Raw genomic sequence first — 22,656 nt, forward strand, 5'->3', positions numbered from 1 at the left:
TGTACCCAGCGTGGGGGGTACTTATAATTATAATAGGTTCTAGACTTGAGGATTTACTACACCCTTTCGGCCAAAATTCACGTTTTTTTCATTTTTCTGGAAAATTATTGACCTGATTGACGCGAAATAATATACCCTTTTAGCGTTTTATCATTATTGACTGACTCACAAAGTTTCATGGTAGTGTAATCATTTTCCTGCATTTTTTCTAAAGCTTTGCGAATTTCCGAAAAGTTTTAGAAAAAAAGCAGGAAAATGATTGCACGATCATGAAATTTCATGAATCATTAAGTAATGATAAAACGCAAAAACGGTATATTGTTTCACGTCAATCCGATCAACAATGTGCCAGAAAAATTTAAAAAACGTGAATTTTGGCGAAAAGGGTGTAATACATCCTTAAAGGGATAAATCCCACCAATGGTTTATCGGCATTTAAATATGAGAATTTATTACATGATTATAATTACTGTGTCATCTGACTGATCACAAAGAATTTACAACTTTCGTACGCGTCGGAGTCCAATTCAGGTCTGATCTGTGCAGACTCAACCGTCTCTTAAATAATACATTGATTGTTTATATTTCATCACTTGGCCAGCATAATCCAGTACCGCTGCCAAGCGTCGCGCTGACAATGCTGTATGTCCACATATTAAACAATAGCGCAATTGACCACATCTGGGGCATAACAATACAGAATATGAATATACCGGTCGAAATAACATCTCTCATTGTTTTCGAAGATTTTTTGTATAATCTCTTAGTGAATAAGGCCGGTAGATTCTCATTGTGCATTTCTCTAACAGCTTTCAAGTCATATTTACGTTTTTAGTTTATCACATTTTGCTCTTCCAAATGTGAAATTTTGCCCATTATGTCCATACAGACTATATTTTGTATATTTCATCCTCCCTGCGATTGCTATGTATCCTATATTGTAATTATGAGATTTATCAGGATGAAAGTCAATGAAACACAGAGAGTTAGGTAAAACTGAACTATTTATTTGAGAGGTCTTCACGCCTATTCTCTCCTCGAGAGACTGACTGCTTAGAGAGAAACTGCAGTGGTCCTTTGCCCTCTGGCCTCCATGGTTTTCCCTTGTCACCATGTGTCGGACAAGGGTCTGTTGTTCTTGAAATTTGTGTATGTAAGGGACACAGGCCCCACATGTATATAAACCGTTCGTAAAAAAAAATACTGGGAAAGAGAAAATTATTTGGAATGTACGACGCAGTAGAGGAGAAAACAATTGAGTGATTTTGTAAATTCCAATATCCTATATGCAGAAATAAATAATAATAAATGAAATATTGGAAGAAGCGGAATAAATGAGTAATTGATTGCTCAAATTTCGTTTGATCGTCCTCCGAGCGTCACGATAAACTTATTATGAGCCGTAAATTTAGGGAGGGAATTACGTGCAATTCTTCACGAACAGCCGGAGTGCCCTGGAAGATGCGGCAAATCAAGGAGATTATCGAGCGAATGTTCTCACACCTAAATTTGCGAAGTTGACGTCGAGAACCAGGAAACGTGCCTCAAATCCATTAACAATCGATCATAGCGGCTCCAAGGACAATTATAATTCACGTGGGGACAATAACATTCATCGGCACGTGTGCAATATGCGGCAACTAGAGCACATTGACAACTGAATGATCCAATCCGCTATCGAACAATTGGAGAAATGGTTGGGACTAGTTCGGGGTATTGGCGGAGATGTTTAGATAACGAGTTTGATGCGGACAAGGGATTCATGATAATCCTTTCACGTATTTCCTACAGCATTATCTGAAATGATGAAAAGTCGCGTAATCGACCAAATCAGGTATATAAGTCGCTATCTTGGCAATTGATATCAGTTTGAGTTCGTTCATTCAAGTGCTCACATCGCCGATTGAAAGAGGTAAAATAGACAGATGAATCATAATTGTAGTGGGTAGTTTGATGTATTTTGAAGGTGTTCACAAATCGCGGCCGCGCCGCACTTTTTCCGATTTCTTAAATTAGTTTTCTACTGCAGTAAAGCCTCGGAAAAATTAAAAAAAATTTGACATCTCAAAATTTTTAAGTGCCCTATCAATGGAAATATTCACGGAGAGAAATATTCAATAAAAATTACGTATCTTTTCCGCAATTTCGGAGCGAAATGTGGTTGTAGGAAATTTTACGGAACTGTTACGGAATTTTTCCACTGCGTTCCGTAATTTTTATGTGAATCTCCTGTGAAAAATGACGATACCGTCACTTAATTTTTCTGAGTCGATTCCGTAATCGGTGAGGGAATTGTGAGTTTCGTAATTTTTACTGAACATTTCTCTCTGTGTCCGCCAAAAATATCATAAGTAGTTAGATTTTCACATTTTTATTCCGAAACTTCGGGCCATCACGTATGAAAAAATTTAATAAAAAACCTCGCGAATTCGCTGGAAAATTGTATCGGAATTCTATAGGAATTCTATGGGGTTTCTATAGGATTTCTATTGGAATTCTATTGAAAAATTTTACTTGTTTTCAAAATCTATTGAAAAAGTCAATAGATTTCGAATTTCTGTTTGAATTTTTCTCTCAAGATTTTTTCTGTTAGAAATTATTGGGCACAAATCTTCCAAGTTTTTTCCGTTGGATTTTGTTTTGTTTCGCATTACAGAATGCGAGTGGAAAAAACTTAGAAAATTGATGCCCAAGCATTTTTTTCGAAAAAATTTCGAGAGAAAATTTCAAACAGAAATTCGAAATCTATTGATTTTTTTATCGAATATCCCATAGAATTCATGTAGAATTTTCTTACGAATTCGCTAGGTTATCTATTGAATTTTTTCATGCGTAATATATCGTGTATATGGCTAATTTTCAGAAAACCATTATTTATTCATTACATTTGGATAATGCGTGTTGTACCTAAAAATTCCATTCATCGATCAAGAAAGACTATTTCGTTGATTTATTTAGGAAACTCATGTTTATGGTGTCCTTTGATCTCCATATGATCACAGTTCTTGTGCCGGTGGGTCTGTATACAGCGATAAATAAATAAATAATCGAGTCCTTGTCAGCGATGATGGGTCATTCCTATCACAAATTCACTCAACTATTTTCTTTCTTTTTCCAGATGCGCGTTTTTTTAATTCTCGCTAGCTGCTTGGCATTGGCCGCCGTCAAGGCGTCAGATAGTAGTAAGTGAATATACAGGTTATTTAATGTTTTATTTATGACGTATTGATGAATAATTGAAGAATTTTCGACCGGAACTAAACATCGCGATTGGATTTATCTTATCAAGAATTACCTCACACAAAGTCTACATGCGCTCTGAATCATCACTTTACTCATAGATTCCTATATATGCGAATGTACACTGATGTACTCAAACAAGTCTTGTTTGAACCTAAAAATTGCAGGTTAATTATTTTTAGAGTAGAAACTTTTTCGCCCCGGCGGGCGCAAAGTACACATTTTCCTCCCGCTTCGGGGAGTTTTTTTTATCTTCGAGTCCCTTTACGGGTCCCATTTGGCACTGTCCAGGATTTTTTTTTAAGGTGTTTATTGTCATAGTTGCCAAATACAAATACACTAATGCGTTTAACATTTCTCCAATAAACAAAAGATTACTTATCTAGAGTGAATTTATACAAGAAAGTTGTTCAACGACGTGTTTTGCTATGATGTCTATCGGTGTGAATGGTGGTGCTATTATTCCTATTTATTAGTTTATACCATAATCAATATGGTTGCTATTCATGTTTCTTGAGTAGAAAGGCTTCAAAAACCACTGTAAAGCACTGTCCAGCCCTGTGCAGGCGGCTGTGGATTCTACAGTGTAGAATCTACACTGTACGCGTTCGCACTCCTATAGAACACAGGAATAGCATAGGGGACACCCCAGGAGCCTCACGTTGAAAAAGTCGGTTCCACGTCGGATCGAACTCGCAACCTTTCGCACACTCTGTGAAGGGATGGGCGATGATAAAAAAAAATCGATTTTGTGAATTGATTTTTCGGGAAAAAACATCGATGATTTCAGAAATCAGTTTTTTCTCATTACACAGGAAATTTTTTTTTTTTTTTAATACTTTTTTTCGTCTTGTTTTTATTGAACAAGATATATTTAAAAAATGTAACTTACGTTTCAATGATAAGTACTGCTGGAGAGTTCAATTTCGAGTCTCAAAACAGGTTTGTTGATTAATTGAAAAAATATACTAAATATTTTACGTGGCTGGACGTTAGCTGCAATAATTGTTAAAAATTTTAGTTAAAAAAAACAATAGGCGACTTGACTTGTCCACTTTCCATTTATAACGTACATGCTGTAGAAAATAATTACTTCCGATTGCGAGTAATAGTATATTTCGATACAAGTGCGGAAAAGTGGTTTTGGCTCGTGGGAGGTGAGTGATATAATCCCACGAGCCAAATCATTTATTTTTGAATCATCGCCCATCCCTACACAGAGTGTGCGAAAGGTTGCGAGTTCGATCCGACGTGGCTCGTGGGATTATATCACTCACCTCCCACGAGCCAAAAATAGTATTTTTCCGGGCTGCTGTGATGAAGTTTTTTACTCGCATGGCGTTGGCGTCCGAGCCGAATGCGAGAAACGGCCAACCACACGAGTACAAAATCCCCATCGCAGCAGCCCGGGACAAGACTTTTTTGTAGTGATTTTCAAGTTTTCGAGTTTGGGAAGTATGCAATACCAATTCTCAGGCGAGAAATCGTGAGAACAGTACAGAACACACTTTTGCCATGAGTATCGAACGATATTTTTCATCACAATGTGTGAAAAGTGGGATTTTGCGCACGCGGAGCGCAAAATTTTACTTTACGCACAAGTGATGAAAATTATAATTTTGTATTCTCAATCAATCAACATTATTATTCGATAAAAAAATGAAAAATTTTGTTAGTAGCTTGTTAAAAAAATTGATGTTTGGATGAAAGAATCGAAAATTGATTAATCGGCCATTGACAGCATCGAGTGAAAACCTTCGATGAAGGGGCATGAAAAATTGGTGTTCTCCATTAATCGACAAACATCGCCGAAAACACTGAAACCGCCAGCATATTATCTTAATCTATTGGATTATGGGGTTTAAAAATAAGAAACACCTTTTATCTATGTGAACACTTTAATTGAAAAATTTCTAAGACTCTACACAGTCAGGAGGTAGTTGACACTATGAATATCTACGAAAGACTAAAGAGGGTTGCTAGTGAGGCGCAGGGCTAACATAGACCTAGGAGGGCAATATAATTTCCACCCCCTGAAGAAAACGCTCGGACTTTCCTCTTGACCCGCCTGGTCGCCAGGTGTACTTGTGGGAAAAACCCATCATTAAAAGTCCCGAGAGAACTTTTCCCCCATTTTACACTCTCAGGGAAGACCCCATAGCTACATAAAACAATAAACCTTTCCTTAACATAAAAGAACTTGGGAGAGTGAATTTTGATCTCGAGGAAGACCCCGAAATTCAACACAATCAATTATCTAATTTTTCCAGAAAAAGTCGTCTGTTATTTTGGTAGCTGGTCAGTCTACCGTCCGGGGAATGGCCAATTCGACATCAGTGATATCGATCCCACCGTCTGCACCCATCTGATCTACACCTTCGTGGGTCTTGAAGATGACAGCGTGAAGGTTCTCGATCCTTGGCAGGACCTCCCCGACGAATGGGGCAAGGACGGCTTCGGGCGTTTCAACGCCCTGCGTAAGAGGAACAGTTCAGTCAAAACGCTGATCGCCATTGGAGGATGGAACGAGGGATCAGCAAAGTACTCTCAGATGGCTGCTAACGCAGCATCACGGGAGCAATTTGCTGATAATGTCGTGAAATTCGTCAAGAAATGGGGATTCGACGGCTTCGACGTCGACTGGGAGTACCCGGCACAGCGCGGTGGAGCGCCTCAGGACCGCGTGAATTACGTCGAACTCCTGAAGACCTTGAGGTCACGTTTCGATAAAGAGGGACTCCTTTTGAGTGCCGCTGTGGCTGCTGCTGAGTCGTCTGCCTCGAAATCATTCAATATTCCGGAGATGAGCAAATATTTGGACTTTATCAACATCATGGCTTATGATCTCCACGGAGCTTGGGAATCCGTCACTGGTATCAATGCACCCCTTCAACCCGCCTCTTCCGACACTGCGGCGAACAAGAAATTGGCTGTTGTAAGTGAATTATTTTTCGGAGAAAAATTCCATAAAAATTACCGGAAAAAACGTCAAAATTACGTTTCGAACCGTAATCCGCGAGCAAAGTAAAATTCAATAAAAATGTGAGTCGGAACTGAAATTGTACGAATCGCCACGTAAATTCTACGATTTGTTCCGTAAAAATTCACCACCCGTTTTATAACTCACCGTTGTGGGTACAACAAGTCGTTTCGTAATTTTTCCCCAACGATTGAGAAATTTTACGGAACGGAACGTAAAAATAACTCACCAGCTTCATAAAAATTGCTGAACGTTCAAGAATTTTTGATTTTGGAGGCATAATAAGTCGGCAAGTTTCTGAAAGATTTTACTTCCTCGGGAAAAATTACGTGACAATTTCGTACTTTGTTCGATGATGAACCTGAAAATTCACTGAACGTTTCAGATTTCTTCTCTGCCATTCCTGTAAAAATTGCCGGAAAACGATTCCGTCATTTTTGTTCCGTCATTTTTACTGAATATTTCCCTCAGTGTATATACCCTATTCGAGTTTTTACATATTTGCGGTTTCATGGGTCGATTTCATCTCCAACCGTGTCGCATTGTACCCCAGGAGCTGGCCTCGAAAACGACTGATGTTCAATGTATTATCATAAGACATCTAGGCAATACTTCTCCATAATTTTCGTTGTTTACACTGAGAAAAAAAATTACTTTTGCCAAGGAATAATTTTCTTGGGAGAAGAATTTATTTTTTGCGGAGCGTATTTCTCCAGGCCAGTCATTATCAAGGAGTCCAAGTCCATCTCTAAATATTACAATTATGTTCAATTATGGAATGATTATATTAGATATGACCTTGAATAAACTCCATTGACAATTATTAATCTTTAAAATTATTTCAAATTATTATGCGTTAGAAAACCTCGAATTTGAAAAAATTGAAAAATAATGAAGCGTGTTCATTCAAGGTCACATGTAGTATAATTATCTCATTATTCAACATAATTGTAATATTTGGAGATGGACATGGACCACCTGAGAATGACTGGCCTAGAGAAATAAGCTCCTAAAAAAATAAATTCTTCTCCCAAGAAAATGATTCATTGGCAAATAGTATTTTTCCGGCCTGTTGCGATGGGGTTTTTTACTCGTATGGCGTTGGCCTCCGAGCCGTAGGCGAGGACTGGCCAACCACACGAGGAAAAAAACCCTATCGCAACAGCTCAGGAACAATATTTTTCTGTAGTGATTTTCAAGTTTTCGAGTTTGGGAAGTATGTAATACCAACTCCCAGACGAGAAATCGTGAGAAGCAGTACAGAAAAGTAATTTTTTTCCCAGTGTAGCTATCCATATGTGATGAGGAATGTGTGAATAGGGGAATTGGAAAGAATTGAGCTTCACGCAAGTTCTCTGTTGAGATAAATAATTTTTTTTCAGCAATCTGCAGTTAAGTACTGGCTGCAACAAGGTGCACCCAGGGAGAAACTCGTCCTCGGAATGCCACTCTATGGACGAGCCTTCACACTGGCGAATCCGTCAGATAATGGAGTTGGAGCTCCAGCTCGTGGCGCTGGTACTGCTGGACCTTATACTCGTGAGCCTGGAATGTTGGGGTACAATGAAATCTGCGAGACGCAAGCTCAAGGGGGCTGGAAAGTCGTTTACGATGAAGAACGTCGTGCGCCTTATGCGACTAAGGGAGATCAGTGGGTTGGATACGATAATGTCAAGTGAGTTAAACTACCATTTGATTTTCTCAGGTGTTGTGAAAAGGCAAAATAAAAAATCGAAATCTATTGACTTTTTCCGATCAAATATCAATAGAATCGGCGCAAAAAACAAATAAAATTTTAACGGGAATTCTCTAAAATTTTAATAGAATCCCCTAGAGAATTCCAATAGAATTTTCTAGCGAATTCGCTAAGGTTTTCTATCGAATTTGTCCACACGTGTAAATCTTGATTTCACCGTCACATTATGAACGTTCACTGGGAATCGAAAAGAATTGTTTGGCGGATGCTGAATGAAAAGGTGATGTCTTTTTTCGAAATGAGATAATATTCCTTAAAAAACAAGAATAGTTTGACAGAAGGAAAAGAAGATGTTGCTTCCCTCGAACTCAAAGCGTAAGCGACGGTTATATTTTTTTAATATCTGGAGGTTTTCCTCTGCATAAACTCTCTATTCATTCAATATGAAAGCCTCTGATTCATGATTCCCTCAATCAAAGCTTTTAATATTTTTAGTCATTTTCTCATCTTCTGACACGAAACAACCGATTTCTTGTGGCAAGAAATTCTCACTTTATCACGAAATGTTCATGTTCAAGTCATGAACACTTCACTGAAGTCTGACATTGTCTGACCCATTATCCGGAATTCTCATCCCAAAAAATTTATCCTCAAGAGATGAGATATTTGGCGCAAGAAATTAGTTTTGTGATATTATGACGATATTTCTCTCAGTGTGCCATCTAAATTTAGGAAAAAATTCTCTAGGAATATTTTTCCTCAACAGATCAATCCGCGAAAAGGCGGAACTCGTCAAAGATCTGGATTTAGGTGGTGCCATGGTCTGGAGTATAGAAACTGACGACTTCAAGGGACTCTGCGGTGAGAAATACCCGCTCCTTAAGACCATCAATGCAGTCCTTCGCGGTGGAAAGGCAGTTCCTGAGGAGGCAAGCCCACCAGCAGAACCGGAAGTAACAGAAGTGGCAGAGGTACCAGAAACTGCGGAGCCAATTGGAGATGAACCAACCTCCCGCCCAGGTCTTTGCACCCTGGCGGGAAACATCCCTGACCCAGACTCCTGTGGATTCATCGCCTGTGTCCCTAGTGTCAAGGGTAGATTCGAACAACATCCCATGCAGTGCGCTCCCGGCCTCTGTTTCAACCCATCCAATGGAATCTGTGACTGGATATAGAATCAATTCACCCATTCTTCAATCAATTCTGATTGATCATTCGTTAATGTCTCGATGAACTACTGTAGACAGATGCTAGATTTTGTAATAGAATATAAAGAATTTACTGCAAATCATTGATGTGTTTTCATTCGGTTAGAGTTTTAGTGTTGATGAACAGTGATAGGCATATCAATTAATCATAATTACCGTTAAATTGTGAAGTTGTCAATTGTTAACATAAATCTTGACATTTTTAATATTAAGGCCCGGGTGTACTATCTTTTGAATGTTATCTGGATTTTTTTCACCTTTCGTAATCCAAAATTGTCAACTGAGTGGTACATCATGTAGAAATTTCCAAAAATTATGATAGAATGATAAAAAAAATAGAAAAATACTGAACTTTGTCAAAGAGCGTTTTTAATTGAGATTCAGAATGAGTTGAAAAAAGTGGAAATTACAAATATCTGATTCGCTGTGGCAAATTATCTATTAGCTGTCATTTTCCATGGTGGATAACAAAAAACTAACTCCTCATGGGAAGTGACAGCTAGGTATTTCAATTTTCAAAACAGTGGTATGTAGTCATCTGCCATTTTTATGTGATAAAAGTGTGATTCAAAAATTCTCCAAAATATTAAAATTTTGTTCAAAGAGCTTTTCCGTAATAAATGTCTCTGTACAGTGTGGGAAAAGATTTACGAAATCAGTCTTCCCAATGCATGATATTGGGTGACAGGCCGCCATTTGTCACCGTAAGTCAGATACATTTGTGAATTTCTTGTTATTCAACTTATTCTGAATATTAATTAAAAATGCTCTTTGAAAAAATTGAGAATTTCTTCTACTTTTTTTTATTATTCATTCATAATTTTTCAAAATTTCTGCATGATGCAGGACTCAATTGACAATTTCAGATGACGAAAGATGAAAAAAAACATCGAGATAAGGTTCGAAAGATAGTACACCCAGACCTTAAATTTCGAAATATTCGGCCAAACAATAATTTAGGTAGGAAGATTGACGATTATTTGGATAATCGAAAAATCAAGTACCTAAATTTAGAATTAGCTTGTTCACTAAAAAATGACATTTCAATATTATCAAATATTTTATTCACCATCAATCGGATAATTTTGTCAATAAATTTTATAATATTTCAAATTTATTAAATATAGTTAAACTTTAAACAATATAATGAGATAATCCCCTTTGAATATAATCAAAATCTAATATTATTGCTCATCCCTGATGATGAATTAAGGCCCAATTGGATTATTTCTCGAATGTTATCTAGATTGTTTTTTGTCGATTTTTTTATCCGGAAATTTCCATTCAGTTCTGCATGAAGCGGAGAACCGCAAAAAATCCAGATTTATGATGAAAATAAGGAAAATTTTGAAAGAGCATTGTTAATTTCTGTTGAGGAATCATGCAAATAATGAGAAAATTAGGGGAGGGTCGGGCAAAATGGGACATGTTTGAGATCTTTTCCAATTGTCAATATCTTCATTTATAAGCGAAAATATTGACAACTGGAGAAGATCACGAAACGTGCCCCTAACGCTCGACTCTCCTCTAGAAATGTATCATTCAGACAACTGATCCAGAAAAGGCTCTTTCAAAATTTTTCCAATATTTTCAAAAAATTTTGACTACCCCTTTACTGTGAAATAATGATCACTCACGGCGTAAAACTGTTATTAAACTATAAAATTTACGATTTTTCTCTTTTTTTCATTTCCATCAATTCCATTGATTGTAAGCTTCCCAATGGATGCACTGTTATCTGCTGGATTCATTGAAAACAATAAAAATCCATTGACTTGAACAAACAATTCGTCGGAAACATCAGACGATCATTTCTTCGACACAATTATCCAATTAGAGGGCTGCCCACTTCAAGATCGATGGATTAATCATAAGATCCATCAATGCTTTTATTTCATTTTCAAGAAAAGAGGGGAGGTGGAGAACGCAGATTACGGCCCCCAATAATTTTTTATCGATTGATATTATCGTGCGGCGAGGGTGGGCGATAAAAAATAATCATCGGTCAGTCGAGGAATTGGATAAATACGGATTTTTCGTCCGGTGAGACGTTGTATCAAAAGATACATCAAGGTGAGTGTCTCATTGAATTGTTGCGCATTTTCAAGAGAGTCACATGAATTTTAATTAATTAGTGTCACCTCGTGATCAGGATTATCCGCGTAATTAATGATCTATTGAACTATTTTTGTTCCTAGATGCGCAACCTCTGGTTTCTCGTTAGCTGTCTGGCATTGATCGCAGTCAGTGCTGCACGTGGTAAGTGACAGAAAGTTTTATTTCAGAAGCGAAGTCAAATGGTTTGAGTCGGCTTAGCTCTTAGCTGAGTTTTCGAGGAATATCTCAAAATCTAAGGGAGACAGCGAAATTTTTGTATATATCTTTTTTGAAGCTCTTAATGTACTCTACCGAAAAGGTCATGACAGAAATTTTGCTATCTGCCTTAGATTGCGGGATATTTACTGAAAAGTCATGAGCAGTCAAAATCGACTTAAAGCGTTTGACCACTTCGCTACTGATTTCATAAATAAAGATCGTACACTGAGAGAAATTTTCTAGAAGAATTCGCGTATGAGTACTGGAAAAAATCACAATCCACCCGCTGTGAAGAATTCTAGTGCTGTTAAGGTAAAATTTCTTGGTATTTCTGGTAAAATTTCTGTGAAATTTTCACAGAAATACGGGGAAATATTCACGTTTTTCCCCATAAAATTTCTCTCCGTGTAGTTCGAACGTTATAAAGATGAAATAAAATTTTCTTTTTCCATATTTTTTGTTCGCGAGGAATTGGGATTTTTTTTCAGTAGTTAAGCGAGAAAAGTCTGATGAGCCCGATTCCTTTTGCCAGAAAATGTCGCGGCAATCCCGAGACTCCCGAGGTCTCGAGGATTCCGAGTCGGAATGAGGGGCGTAAACATATTTATCAGAGGAAATTTTTCACCGAGACATTTTTTCAAGCTGTAAAAAATGTTTTCTGACGTTTTTCGCCGGCAAATCCCCGCGGAGGTGACCAACTCGAAGGGTCGCGTACGGTAACCATTATTATCTCCACAAATGAATCCCAATTGAGATAGTACTCGGTCATGATATTCCAACTCTTCATGACTCACACTGAGAAAAAAAATCATTTCAAGTTAAGTTAAGGTTTCAAAGGGTCAAAACACCATTTATAACGAGCAGGAAGTAACAGACAGGCATTGACCTAAAAAAATGATCGATGATTGAAGAATTATCGATCAAAAATAAATGTTGCCATTATATTTATCTTATCAATAACTGACATCACAAAAAGTCCACGTCAGCACTGAGACGGCGGTTTCCGCCGGAGTATTTCATGAAGAATCTTATAAAACTTTTTCATTTCATTTCCCATCTGATAAAACGCCATCTTCCTACTTTTATCATCTATCAATATTCTTTTCGTAAACCTATATGCAGATATATTCGCCGTAAACAACAATGCTCACAATTTTTAAATTCTTGGCTGAGAGCCCTCGGACGATGACCAGTTGCAATCTAATAGAAAAACCCAGCGAATTCGTTAGAAAATTCTATTGGATTTCTATTAGTTTTTGGACGATTCTATTGAATTGTTGAATAGAAAATATTCAATAGAAACAGTTAATAGAATTTGATTTTTCTAGATAACTTTTACTCTTCAGACAGTTTCTATAGAATTTTTTAGAGTTTTTTTGTTTGATCAAGAGACTCCCGCTCGACAAATGAAACCGTGAGATTTGGAGGGTCACAAATTTTGGCCCCCCTCAGCCAGAAATCAGACCTGGGGGCCTATTCTCGAAATATTTCCATGCGCAGAATCGACTCCGTTGACGGAACGCCTATATGATTCCTATACGCAATTCGTCTACGAAGCCACTTCCGTGCACGGAAATATTTCGAAAATAGGCCCCCTGGGTGGCCCGCATGCGAATCCCACACTCTAAGCACACAACCACTGCCATCGGTCAATGGATTTGTATTTTTCTAGAACAATTTTTTCAGCAAAATTAACTGTCCCTTTTCATGCGGACGTCCACAATTATTAACGGGACTCAATATGATTCGAGTCGTGAGCGAAACATGGCAAAATGACAATATATAAATACTAAGGGGCTCCACTCCCTGCTCGCTCCGCTCGCTTCGCTCGCTCCTCCCCCATTCGTGTGACCGCAACTCCCTTCACCGGAATTCACTGTCGAATATCCCCTCCGTGAAATGAAACCGGCATTGATAGAGATCTTTTTTTAACATTCAAATATGAAAATACAAATTCAGCGTTTCAATCCCCGTGAATTCAAGAGAAGAAGTTCCAAAAGTAATCAGCATTTTTTCTGTTATATATGAGGATAATATTGGGCGGAATATTTTTAAAAGTTGCAACTGGAGTGTCTCCTAAATGGAATGGAATTTCAGCTGAAAAAAAGCAGAACTTCGAAGATTTTTTGAGACAATATTTCATATACAGATTTGGTGGAATCACTGGATATCCCCCCCCTTATTTGTTATTATATCGAGAGATATAGAGAGACAAATGATCCTTTTATTTTCTCCAATCTCTTGAAACCATTTTCAATGTTCGAGAACAGTGGAGATGAACCAGAACCTTAGAAATAAATTCATTTATGTCATCAGGCCCAACGACATAAAATATCGTATGTCACACGGCGATAAAAGCATTATTTGACGAATGTGATTATAATCCGAACCGAAGGCGAACTCACATTCGCCAGATAATACTTTTATCGCCTTATGACATAAGATACTATTTCCGGCCTGTTGCGATGGGGTTTTTTACTCGTATGACGTTGGCCTCCGAGCCGTAGGCGAGGACTGGCCAACCACACGAGTAAAAAAACCCCATCGCAACAACCCAGGAACTAGTATTTTTCCGGCCTGTTGCGATGGGGTTTTTTACTCGTATGACGTTGGCCTCCGAGCCGTAGGCGAGGACTGGCCAACCACACGAGTAAAAAAACCCCATCGCAACAACCCAGGAACAATATTTTTCTGTAGTGATTTTCAAGTTTTCGAGTTTGGGAAGTATGTAATACCAATTCCCAGACGAGAAATCGTGAGAAGCAGTACAGAAAAATATTTTTCTGTAGTGATTTTCAAGTTTTCGAGCTTGAGAAGTATGTAATACCAATTCCCAGACGAGAAATCGTGAGAAGCAGTACAGAAAAAGACTTTCTTTTGCAGAAAAAGTCGTCTACTGCTACTTCGGTAGTTGGGCAGTATATCGTCCAGGAAAAGGACAATTCCAAATCTCGAACATAGACACATCCCTCTGCACCCACTTGGTCTACACTTTTGTGGGCCTCGAAGGTGAAAACGTGAAGGTTCTCGATCCTTGGCAGGACCTCCCTAATGACTGGGGCAAGGATGGCTTCAAGCGTTTCAACGACCTGCGCCTGAAAAGCCCTGGACTCAAGACGCTGATAGCCATGGGGGGATGGAACGAGGGATCAATCCAATACTCTCAGATGGCTTCTAAGCCAGAAACACGTAAGGGCTTCGCTGAAAATGTGGTAAAATTCGTCCTGAAGCATGGATTCAACGGTTTCGATCTCGACTGGGAGTACCCGGCCCAGCGCGGAGGAGCTCCTGAAGACCGCAAGAATTATATTGAACTCCTGAAGATCTTGAGGTCACGTTTCGACGAGGAGGGACTGATTTTGAGTGCCGCTGTAGCTGCTGCTGAGTTTTCCGCCAATAAATCATTCAATATACCTGAGATGAGCAAATACTTGGACTTCATCAACATCATGGCTTATGATTTTCATGTTGCGAAGGACCTTGTCACGGGACTGAATGCCCCTTTTCTGGCTTCTCCTTCTGACACTCCGAAAGACAAGCAATTGACTGTTGTAAGTATTTTAAGATTTCGTTTGCTTCCGAGTGGAAGTATTGTCATCCATGAAATTCAAATTTTCACGGTTTTGGGGGTAATATGTGGTTGTTTTTGCGTACGCGTGAGTTAAGCGAAGCTCACTTTTAAAAAAATTCGAAATTCACTTTACGCATGCTCTTGAACGCTACGGCATTTTCGTCCTCGCCCTTTTTTCCTTGACATTTTTCCCGCAAAAATTCTTCCCATTTTTGCAATTAATTTTAATAACAAAGAATAACAGAAAACAAATTTTTTTTCACAATTTTTCGTAAATTATAAAGAAACGAGGCGGCTTAAACGGGTGAGATATACCGTATAGTCATTTGCATTGAAGTGTAAAGCAACTCGTTTCGATCGAGTATCAAAATTTTTATACTTCTTCTTCGGTGGATCCTCACCACCAATTCTGCAAGACCTTGTTTGGTTTGTATCAATTGAATAAACTTCCAAATGTAGCTGTAGGGGAATTTTTATTCTGCTCATTGAAAATGTTACAGCCACGCATTGATGCGTGTCACTGATGATAATAACAATGCATGAGGATTGTTATTGAAGTTAAATACTGAATAATTTCTTTCATCTTCGTGAATAAATTCACATGCGGAAATGGAAGGAAATCGACGGGGAGAAAATTAGAATTTGCATGTGTTTTGAGGAAAAAATGCCACGAGGAAATTTTGGGGGGAAAGTTTGTCGGAGAAATTGTGTCTTGGAATAATTGAGCTGTTTTTCCTCAGCAAGCTGCAGTTAAGTACTGGTTGAAACAAGGTGCCCCCAAGGAGAAACTTGTCCTCGGAATGCCACTTTATGGACGATCCTTCACACTGGAGAATCCGTCAGATAACAGAGTTGGAGCTCCAGCTCGTGGCCCTGGTATGGCTGGACCGTACACTCGCGAGCCTGGAATGCTGGGGTACAATGAAATTTGTGAGATGCACGCCATGGGTGGCTGGAAGGTTGTTTTTAATATGGAACATTTTGTGCCTTATACCACCATGGGAAACCAGTGGGTTTCATACGATAACGTCAAGTGAGTTGATGTTCACATTCGATTTTCAAGATAATAGGGTGAATGATTCTGAGGGATGACCATTTAGAAACTTAAGGATAAGTCCTGTATCATCCCCGGAGTCTCTACTCGATCAAACCTAGATGTTTTGAAGGTATAAATCACATGGAAAGCGGAAAAACCTCAGCGAATTCTCTAGAAATTCTATGGGGATTCTATTAAAATTGTAGAGAATTGAGAGAGTTGATGTTCACATTCGATTTTCAAGATAATAGGGTGAATGATTCTGAGAGTTGACCATTTAGAAACTTAAGGATAAGTCCTGTATCATCCCCGGGCTCTCTACTCGATCAAACCTAGATGTTTTGAAGGTATAAATCACATGGAAAGCGGAAAAACCTCAGCGAATCCTCTAGAAATTCTATGGGGATTCTATTAAAATTGTAGAGAATTCTCGGTAATTAAGTAACAGCACCTTGAATTTCTGAGGGATACTGATAGGTAAATATTAAGTTTTAATATATGATCTTGAAGTATTTCGACGTATAATGCGCCGGAAACTGGCTGCTATAAATGAATTCAGTAGCGAAGTGGTAAAATGGTTTAAGTCTTAGTTTTGAGGCTTTCGCGGCCATGATTAATGACATCTTTGGCTTCCGGATGGATGCCGCGTTGAGTTTCAGCATTGCGCCGACGTTTCGCAAACATTGCAGTCTGCATCTTCAGGGCTATGAGTTCCGATTCTGAGCTCCGATGTCTAGAGGTAATCCTTATATGCCGTCCCTTGTGGAGGTGGGGGAAGGGGGGGGGGGTCAGCCATTCGTATGTTTTTAATTGATCAGCTGGTCATGGTTTAAGTCTTAGTTGAGTTTTTGAAGAATATCTCTGAATCTATGTAAAGGAGATAATGAAATTTGCGTAATAACCTTTTTTTTTGGGCAAATTGAGTGCTACAAAAAAGGTCTGTTTAAAACACAGCAATAGTTTCCTATCTAATGGCACCGGGCTTAACGAAAATTCTCGAACGATCTCGGGACCCTTCGGGTTCACGGTCAGATCACGAAGTAAATCACCCATCGAGTTCAGTATATTATCGTCTCAATCTTTGTACAGTCAGTATTGTCGCAATCGCTCTATCGAGTACATCACCGAGTACATCACCGTGAGATACTGAGTTAACGCTCCTAGTAGCGTCTCTATTCGAGTCAATCATCTATTAATTTCGAGTCAATTATCAATCATTTTGAGACTATAATCAAGTGAATTATCAAGAGAATTATCAAGTGCAGTGTAGAGACTATTATCGAATTTAAATTGAGACAATTCAACGAACAGTGTACCCTTATAAAATTTCTAGACGCGTGGTTTACACCACAAATAAAGTATATCGCCAGTGGGTTTTTAGTAAATCGCGTGTTCTTAATTTTCACACCTTTTCCAAATCACGTGTCCCCGATCCGCCCTAATATTAGCCTCAATCTCAAACAAGGTCTGGGCAAAAATTGAGCTATCTCCCTTAGATTCCGAGATATTTACTAAAAACTGGCCAATAGTCAAAATCGACTTGAACCGTTTCACCACTTCGCTACTGAATTTAACCTCCTTGAGCTATTACAAAGGTCAAAATTTGACCCAGCCTTCCCCTTCAAATTATTTACCTAATTGAGTCTGACTCAATTTTCTTGTTGATTTCAATTTCTTTTTTCATTTAATGATGTAATAATTCAGTTTCCTCGCAAAATTCTTGAAAGGTCATATATTTTCAGATTACCGAATTCTCATATGCAATACCACAAGAGCTTCAAAATCATCAGGGAAATACTCAGGGAAGAGAATTTTTCCGTCCAAATTTCGGCCAAGAGAATTGCACTATGAGACAAAATCCATCTGTCAGTCCCCATCAGGGGCTCATTCGACCAGGAAATCTTTTGTATTTCACATATATATATCAACATGAAAAATTACCAGTTGAATTATCAAAAATTATCAGCTGAATACCGTGTTGACTATATAAAATAACAGTTGAATAGTGACATTCTATATTGGCTGAAATTTGGATGGGAAACAAATAGAATTCTCGCTCAAATTCTGTTTGTCTTTTGCGCAAATTCAATTTCAAATTGAGCTTTAACCATTTTTTTCTCAAGATCAATCCGTGAGAAGGCAACGCTCATCAAAGATTTGGATCTGGCTGGCGCCATGATATGGAGTGTGGAGGGTGATGACTTCGGGGGAGTCTGTGGTGAGAAATATCCCCTTCTCAAGACCATCAATGCAGTCCTTCGAGGTGGTAAACCAGTTCCTGAAGAGCCAACCCCACCAGTAAAGCCAGAATCAACGACATCACCTCGCCCAAGCCTTTGCACGACAGACGGACCCATCCCGGATCCTGGTTCCTGTGGATTCATCATGTGTGTTCCAGATGACTTCGGTGGATTTGTCGAGCACGCCATGCAGTGTGCGCCTGGGCTGTGCTTTAACCCAGCCGTTGCAGCCTGCGATTGGCCACTCAATTAATGAACATAACTTCAAATTAATTGTGATTGAAGCCTCGCCATAGTCTCGATTATCTGGTTTTGCAGATGAATATCTCATTCTTTTCACATTACAAAATAAAAATAATTGATGCGAAAAAGAGTTTTTGTTCTCTTATTGATGAGAATTCCGTTGACCATTTTTTTTCGATCAATTGGGTGATGAAACAAATTGAAATTGAAATCAACTTTCGGTAAACCAACTCTGCAGAAAACGTTCCATTAATTTTCAATTAAATTGAATCATATTGAGTGATTTTAAGATTACACATGTATTGTATCTAGGAAATGTTTATTTACTTATGTATATATGGAAGTATCGGGAAATTGTGGCGCATAGAACAACTTCTTCTCGACCTCTGGGATTTCAGTTCGACTCTTATTCACAGGAGTGAGATGAATAATACTGTTTGTCAATTCCACTGGGCGTAGAGAGCCGAAAAAATCGGTCACTGGAACTTTTCTCGTGTCTCTTTTGAAGAGATCTGTGCGAACACCCACTTTGGACAGGCAGGCTGATTGCGGACATACTTTCAACTGGAAAGTAAAGATTCAATCCGTTATTAGAAGTCCAATTGTGAATTAAAACCCAATCGTCAACTTTTTTTCAACTTTTTTTGATTATTCATTCCTAATTTTTCAAAACTTACGCATGATGCAGGACTTAATTGACAATTTCAGATGACGAAAGATGAAAAAAAACATCGAGATAACATTCGAAAGATAGTACACCCGGGCCTTAACGTTGTATAAATCTTTGGTTTATTAAATAATTTTGTTGACCAACTATCGTTCAAATGTACCGGTAAATATTTCAAAATTGTTTTTCATTTACTACAATTGATTTGATATAAATTAAATAGAATATAACTAATTCAGTAGCAAAGTGGTAAAACAATACGAGTCAATTTCGACTATTGACCAGTTTTCAATGAATATCTCGAAATCTAAGCGAGATAGCAAAATTTTTGTTATAATCGGTTTTGTAGAGCCGATTGAGAGCTACAACAAATGTAATTACAAAAATTTCTCTACCTCTCTTAGATTCGGAAATATTCCTCAAAAACTCAACTGGGAGATAAGACGACTTAAACCGTTTCACCACTTCGCTACTGAATTAGTTGACAGAGACTGGCGCAACTCCGTTGAATACTTACAAATTCGTTGAGCGTTTTGGTCCCTGATGGCTCGACTGTCTCGAGGAATTCTAGCGCATAGAAGGTGTAACGATCGATTATATACACTCCGATGTTTGGATCCACATGATGCTGGTAATGAATGAATTATAACAGAATTATTCAAAGGGAAAATATAAAATTGTTGTCAGTGATATTCAATACGAAAAAATATGCGGGTGGCTGTGTCTTTGATACAGTCGTAATTTTACGTGGATACGCCGTCCCCTTCCTGCACTGAACATCATAAGTCTTATATGAGAACTCATTTAATTGTACTCATATAGGAGAACACAGGGATTTCGCACCGTCTTGTCATGATAAGACGGTTTTTATAATCACGATACGATTGAATTGATATATATAAACAAAATCCCTAAACAAACGTTGAACATATTTTATTCACAACGAAATCGTCACATATACACAAACACCCTTGCGAATTTTAACACGAATTTTATCCACAAATTTTATCTATTTCGTCCAATAATAACCAAGTATCGGCATATTGGGGACCAGCGCTATGTCCTTTTTCATAAAGTTGATTAACAATGAATGATTGTTTTGATTGGTAACTTTTTATTCGCCTTGCCATTGGTTGATGGATCAATCAATGATTTCCATGACTACGAGGATATTATTGTACGTTACAGCGCTCATTTGAAGGTGGTCACGCACGACAGCGCACATGATTACCTAGTTTCTCAAAATTGCCATTTATTTCTGAAAAAAACTGGAGAATTTTCTCGAATTTTCCTTTTTCATAAAGTTGATTGACAATGAATAATTGTTTTGATTGTTAACTTTTTATTCGCCTTGCCATTGGTTGATGGATCAATCAATGATTTCCATGACTACGAGGACATTATTGTGCTTTACAGCTAGAGATGCAAAATGACCGTAATTTTTTAGATCGCGTCATATGACCAAAAAATTACGGCTTTGTGACGGTCATGTGACGCACAAATTTTCCAACTACAAATGATTGTCACAAATCATTTGTAACCAAATTGTTGTCAAACTATCTATATAGTTGTATAATGACGGTCATAACTAATTTCCAATTTGTGACGGTCATGAATAAAACAAAATAGTTTCATCTATATGGATGGGAAAAAACGTGATTTCCATTTCAAAATGCGGATTAGGCCAATACAAAAGGAATTCAACTGAAAATTGACCGAGAAAAAAATAAAGTTTCATCTATATAGATGAAAAATGACCGTCATTTTTCTTGACAAGGTCACATGACCGTCATATGACGCATTTGCATCTCTAAAAAATTTCAAATTTGACCGGTTTTTCGTTGCAAGGGTTAACTTGCCAACGCGGCCATCACCCGAGGGCCTTCAGCCAGGGAATGTTGAATGTGGAGTGGATTTTTCAGTTGAAAATTCCGTGGAATATTCGGTTTGAAAATTGTGTTGAATTTTCAGTTGAATATTATGTGGAAAATTGTGATAAAAATTGCTGTGGAATTTTGGCCCGGCCGGGGCTCGAACCTGGGAGCTTGAGGTTGTGAATCTCATGCTGCTACCAAGTGCGCCACACAGCCGGGTTTGCATCTCTATTTACAGCGCTCACTTGAAGGTGGTCGCACGCGACATTGCGCATGATTGCCTAGTTTCTCAAAATTGCCATTTATTTCTAAAAAAAACTGGAGAATTTTCTCGAATCTTCTACAAAAATCTGACTTTTCTAGAAAAATCTGGAATGTTCTAGAATTCCGATAGATGGCGCCACCGCCGATAAGGAACCATAAGGACTTTTTCCCCAAAAGCCCCCCCATAATGAAAACAGACGTATCCACGTCAAAGTTTTCATAAACTGACGATTTTAAATTTTCAAACTCACGGAAAGTGAATCCTCCCCCACTTGACTCGACGCCACAGCCAAAATATTCGGCGAGTAGAATTTTTCGTACATGGAGCTAGCCTGGCAAGTATCGACGACGAATAAAATCTCATGGTAACGTCGCTTCTGCCACATCTGCTCGAGAGCATCACTGAGATCCTGACTGGTGATCTCCTCAGAGTCTTGGAATTTGAGGAATCCATTGCCCCCGTGACCAGTCAGGTAAATAAGGATGTTTGAGCCCTCGTCAGTGAGGAGTTTTTTGGACCGGGGCGTCTCAGGGGGCAGTCTTCCCGTCAACAATCTGACGAAATTCTCGACCGTCACCTCGTAGCCCCTGTAATCCACCTCGACATCGTCTCCGTAGACATTGATGTGTTGCTTGATGTTGTTGAAGACAGTCGCTGGACGCGGGTTCCTGGGATTGCAGGCCATATCGTCGGCGATCATGAGGATTATCTGGGAGTCGGGGATTCCCAGACGTTTGACGGAGCGGTAGATTGATAGGACATTGGCCACGTGGCGATAGTTGAACCAGAAGCGAGACGTGTCGACTAGAACTGCCCAGTTGTTCGAGTGACTGGTTTTACTGAAGTTTTCTGGTATCTGGGAATTTAAGGGTGCCAAGTGAATTTGGCGATGACCTTGAAAATTGACATTCACCAACGAAGTTATAATTTTTTTAATTAATAGTATTAGACAGATGGTGAACATCGGTGACAATTTTAAAATTTAGAACTTATGGATATCGAGAAAGTAAATAAACAAAATCAGTCTTATACACGGCCTCTTATGGAGTTTTGATTAAATTGAACGTTTCAACCTCCTAGGAACTCAAGAAAAATTTGAAAAAATTTGAAGATATGGGGAATGATGTGTTCAATGTGATGGCGACAAAAAACAATGGGGTACCGGGGTGAATAAGAGAGATATTTCAACCCGTCGTACCCATTTGATCCCATGCTTTCTCGAGGTTCGTCACGCGAAATAGAGGATTTTCCGCATTTATTTTCTCGATGTCTAGTTCCGGTTGCGGGTTTGAAATTTCGTCGGATGGATGAATACATATT

At 38.5% G+C, this 22,656-nt stretch overlaps 3 protein-coding genes across 3 annotated transcripts in view; 2 read left to right on the top strand and 1 right to left on the bottom strand.

The window, feature by feature from the left end:
* Positions 1-1,831: 1,831 nt before the first annotated feature.
* LOC107041812 (acidic mammalian chitinase) lies at positions 1,832-9,207 on the top strand. Its single transcript, XM_015262564.1, has 5 exons — positions 1,832-1,912; positions 3,119-3,182; positions 5,511-6,175; positions 7,603-7,895; positions 8,683-9,207. Exons 2-5 carry the CDS (start codon positions 3,119-3,121, stop codon positions 9,089-9,091), a joined length of 1,431 nt encoding a protein of 476 aa, XP_015118050.1. The 5' UTR covers positions 1,832-1,912; the 3' UTR covers positions 9,092-9,207.
* A 2,115-nt stretch (positions 9,208-11,322) lies between these two features.
* LOC107041760 (chitinase-3-like protein 1) lies at positions 11,323-18,618 on the top strand. Its single transcript, XM_015262488.2, has 4 exons — positions 11,323-11,383; positions 14,324-14,991; positions 15,752-16,044; positions 18,171-18,618. The coding sequence occupies exons 1-4, from the start codon at positions 11,323-11,325 to the stop codon at positions 18,538-18,540; spliced, it is 1,392 nt and encodes a 463-aa protein (XP_015117974.1). The 3' UTR covers positions 18,541-18,618.
* A 161-nt stretch (positions 18,619-18,779) lies between these two features.
* The window catches only part of LOC107041761, a 55,155-nt gene continuing 51,278 nt past the window's right edge, over positions 18,780-22,656 (bottom strand). The window contains exons 9-11 of the mRNA XM_029126378.1: positions 21,587-22,192; positions 19,715-19,825; positions 18,780-19,094 (exon numbers count right to left, since the gene is read on the bottom strand). Coding sequence (XP_028982211.1) covers positions 18,858-19,094; positions 19,715-19,825; positions 21,587-22,192 — 954 coding nt within the window. The 3' untranslated portion in view covers positions 18,780-18,857. The remainder of the gene's footprint in view (positions 19,095-19,714; positions 19,826-21,586; positions 22,193-22,656) is intronic.

The sequence above is a fragment of the Diachasma alloeum genome, unplaced genomic scaffold (assembly GCF_001412515.2).
Source record: "Diachasma alloeum isolate Michigan unplaced genomic scaffold, Dall2.0 Dall_scaffold_00379, whole genome shotgun sequence".
In the NCBI taxonomy this organism is placed as follows: Eukaryota; Metazoa; Arthropoda; class Insecta; order Hymenoptera; family Braconidae; genus Diachasma; species Diachasma alloeum.

Bases quoted from the DNA above. Each gene is read 5' to 3' on its own strand.
- LOC107041812 (XM_015262564.1), top strand. From the start codon at position 3,119: ATGCGCGTTTTTTTAATTCTCGCTAGCTGCTTGGCATTGGCCGCCGTC. The intron at 6,176-7,602 runs GTAAGTGAATTA...ATTTTTTTTCAG, and splicing joins CGAACAAGAAATTGGCTGTT to CAATCTGCAGTTAAGTACTG. The intron at 7,896-8,682 runs GTGAGTTAAACT...TTTCCTCAACAG, and splicing joins GTTGGATACGATAATGTCAA to ATCAATCCGCGAAAAGGCGG.
- LOC107041760 (XM_015262488.2), top strand. From the start codon at position 11,323: ATGCGCAACCTCTGGTTTCTCGTTAGCTGTCTGGCATTGATCGCAGTC. The intron at 11,384-14,323 runs GTAAGTGACAGA...TTTCTTTTGCAG, and splicing joins CGCAGTCAGTGCTGCACGTG to AAAAAGTCGTCTACTGCTAC. The intron at 16,045-18,170 runs GTGAGTTGATGT...TTTTTTCTCAAG, and splicing joins GTTTCATACGATAACGTCAA to ATCAATCCGTGAGAAGGCAA.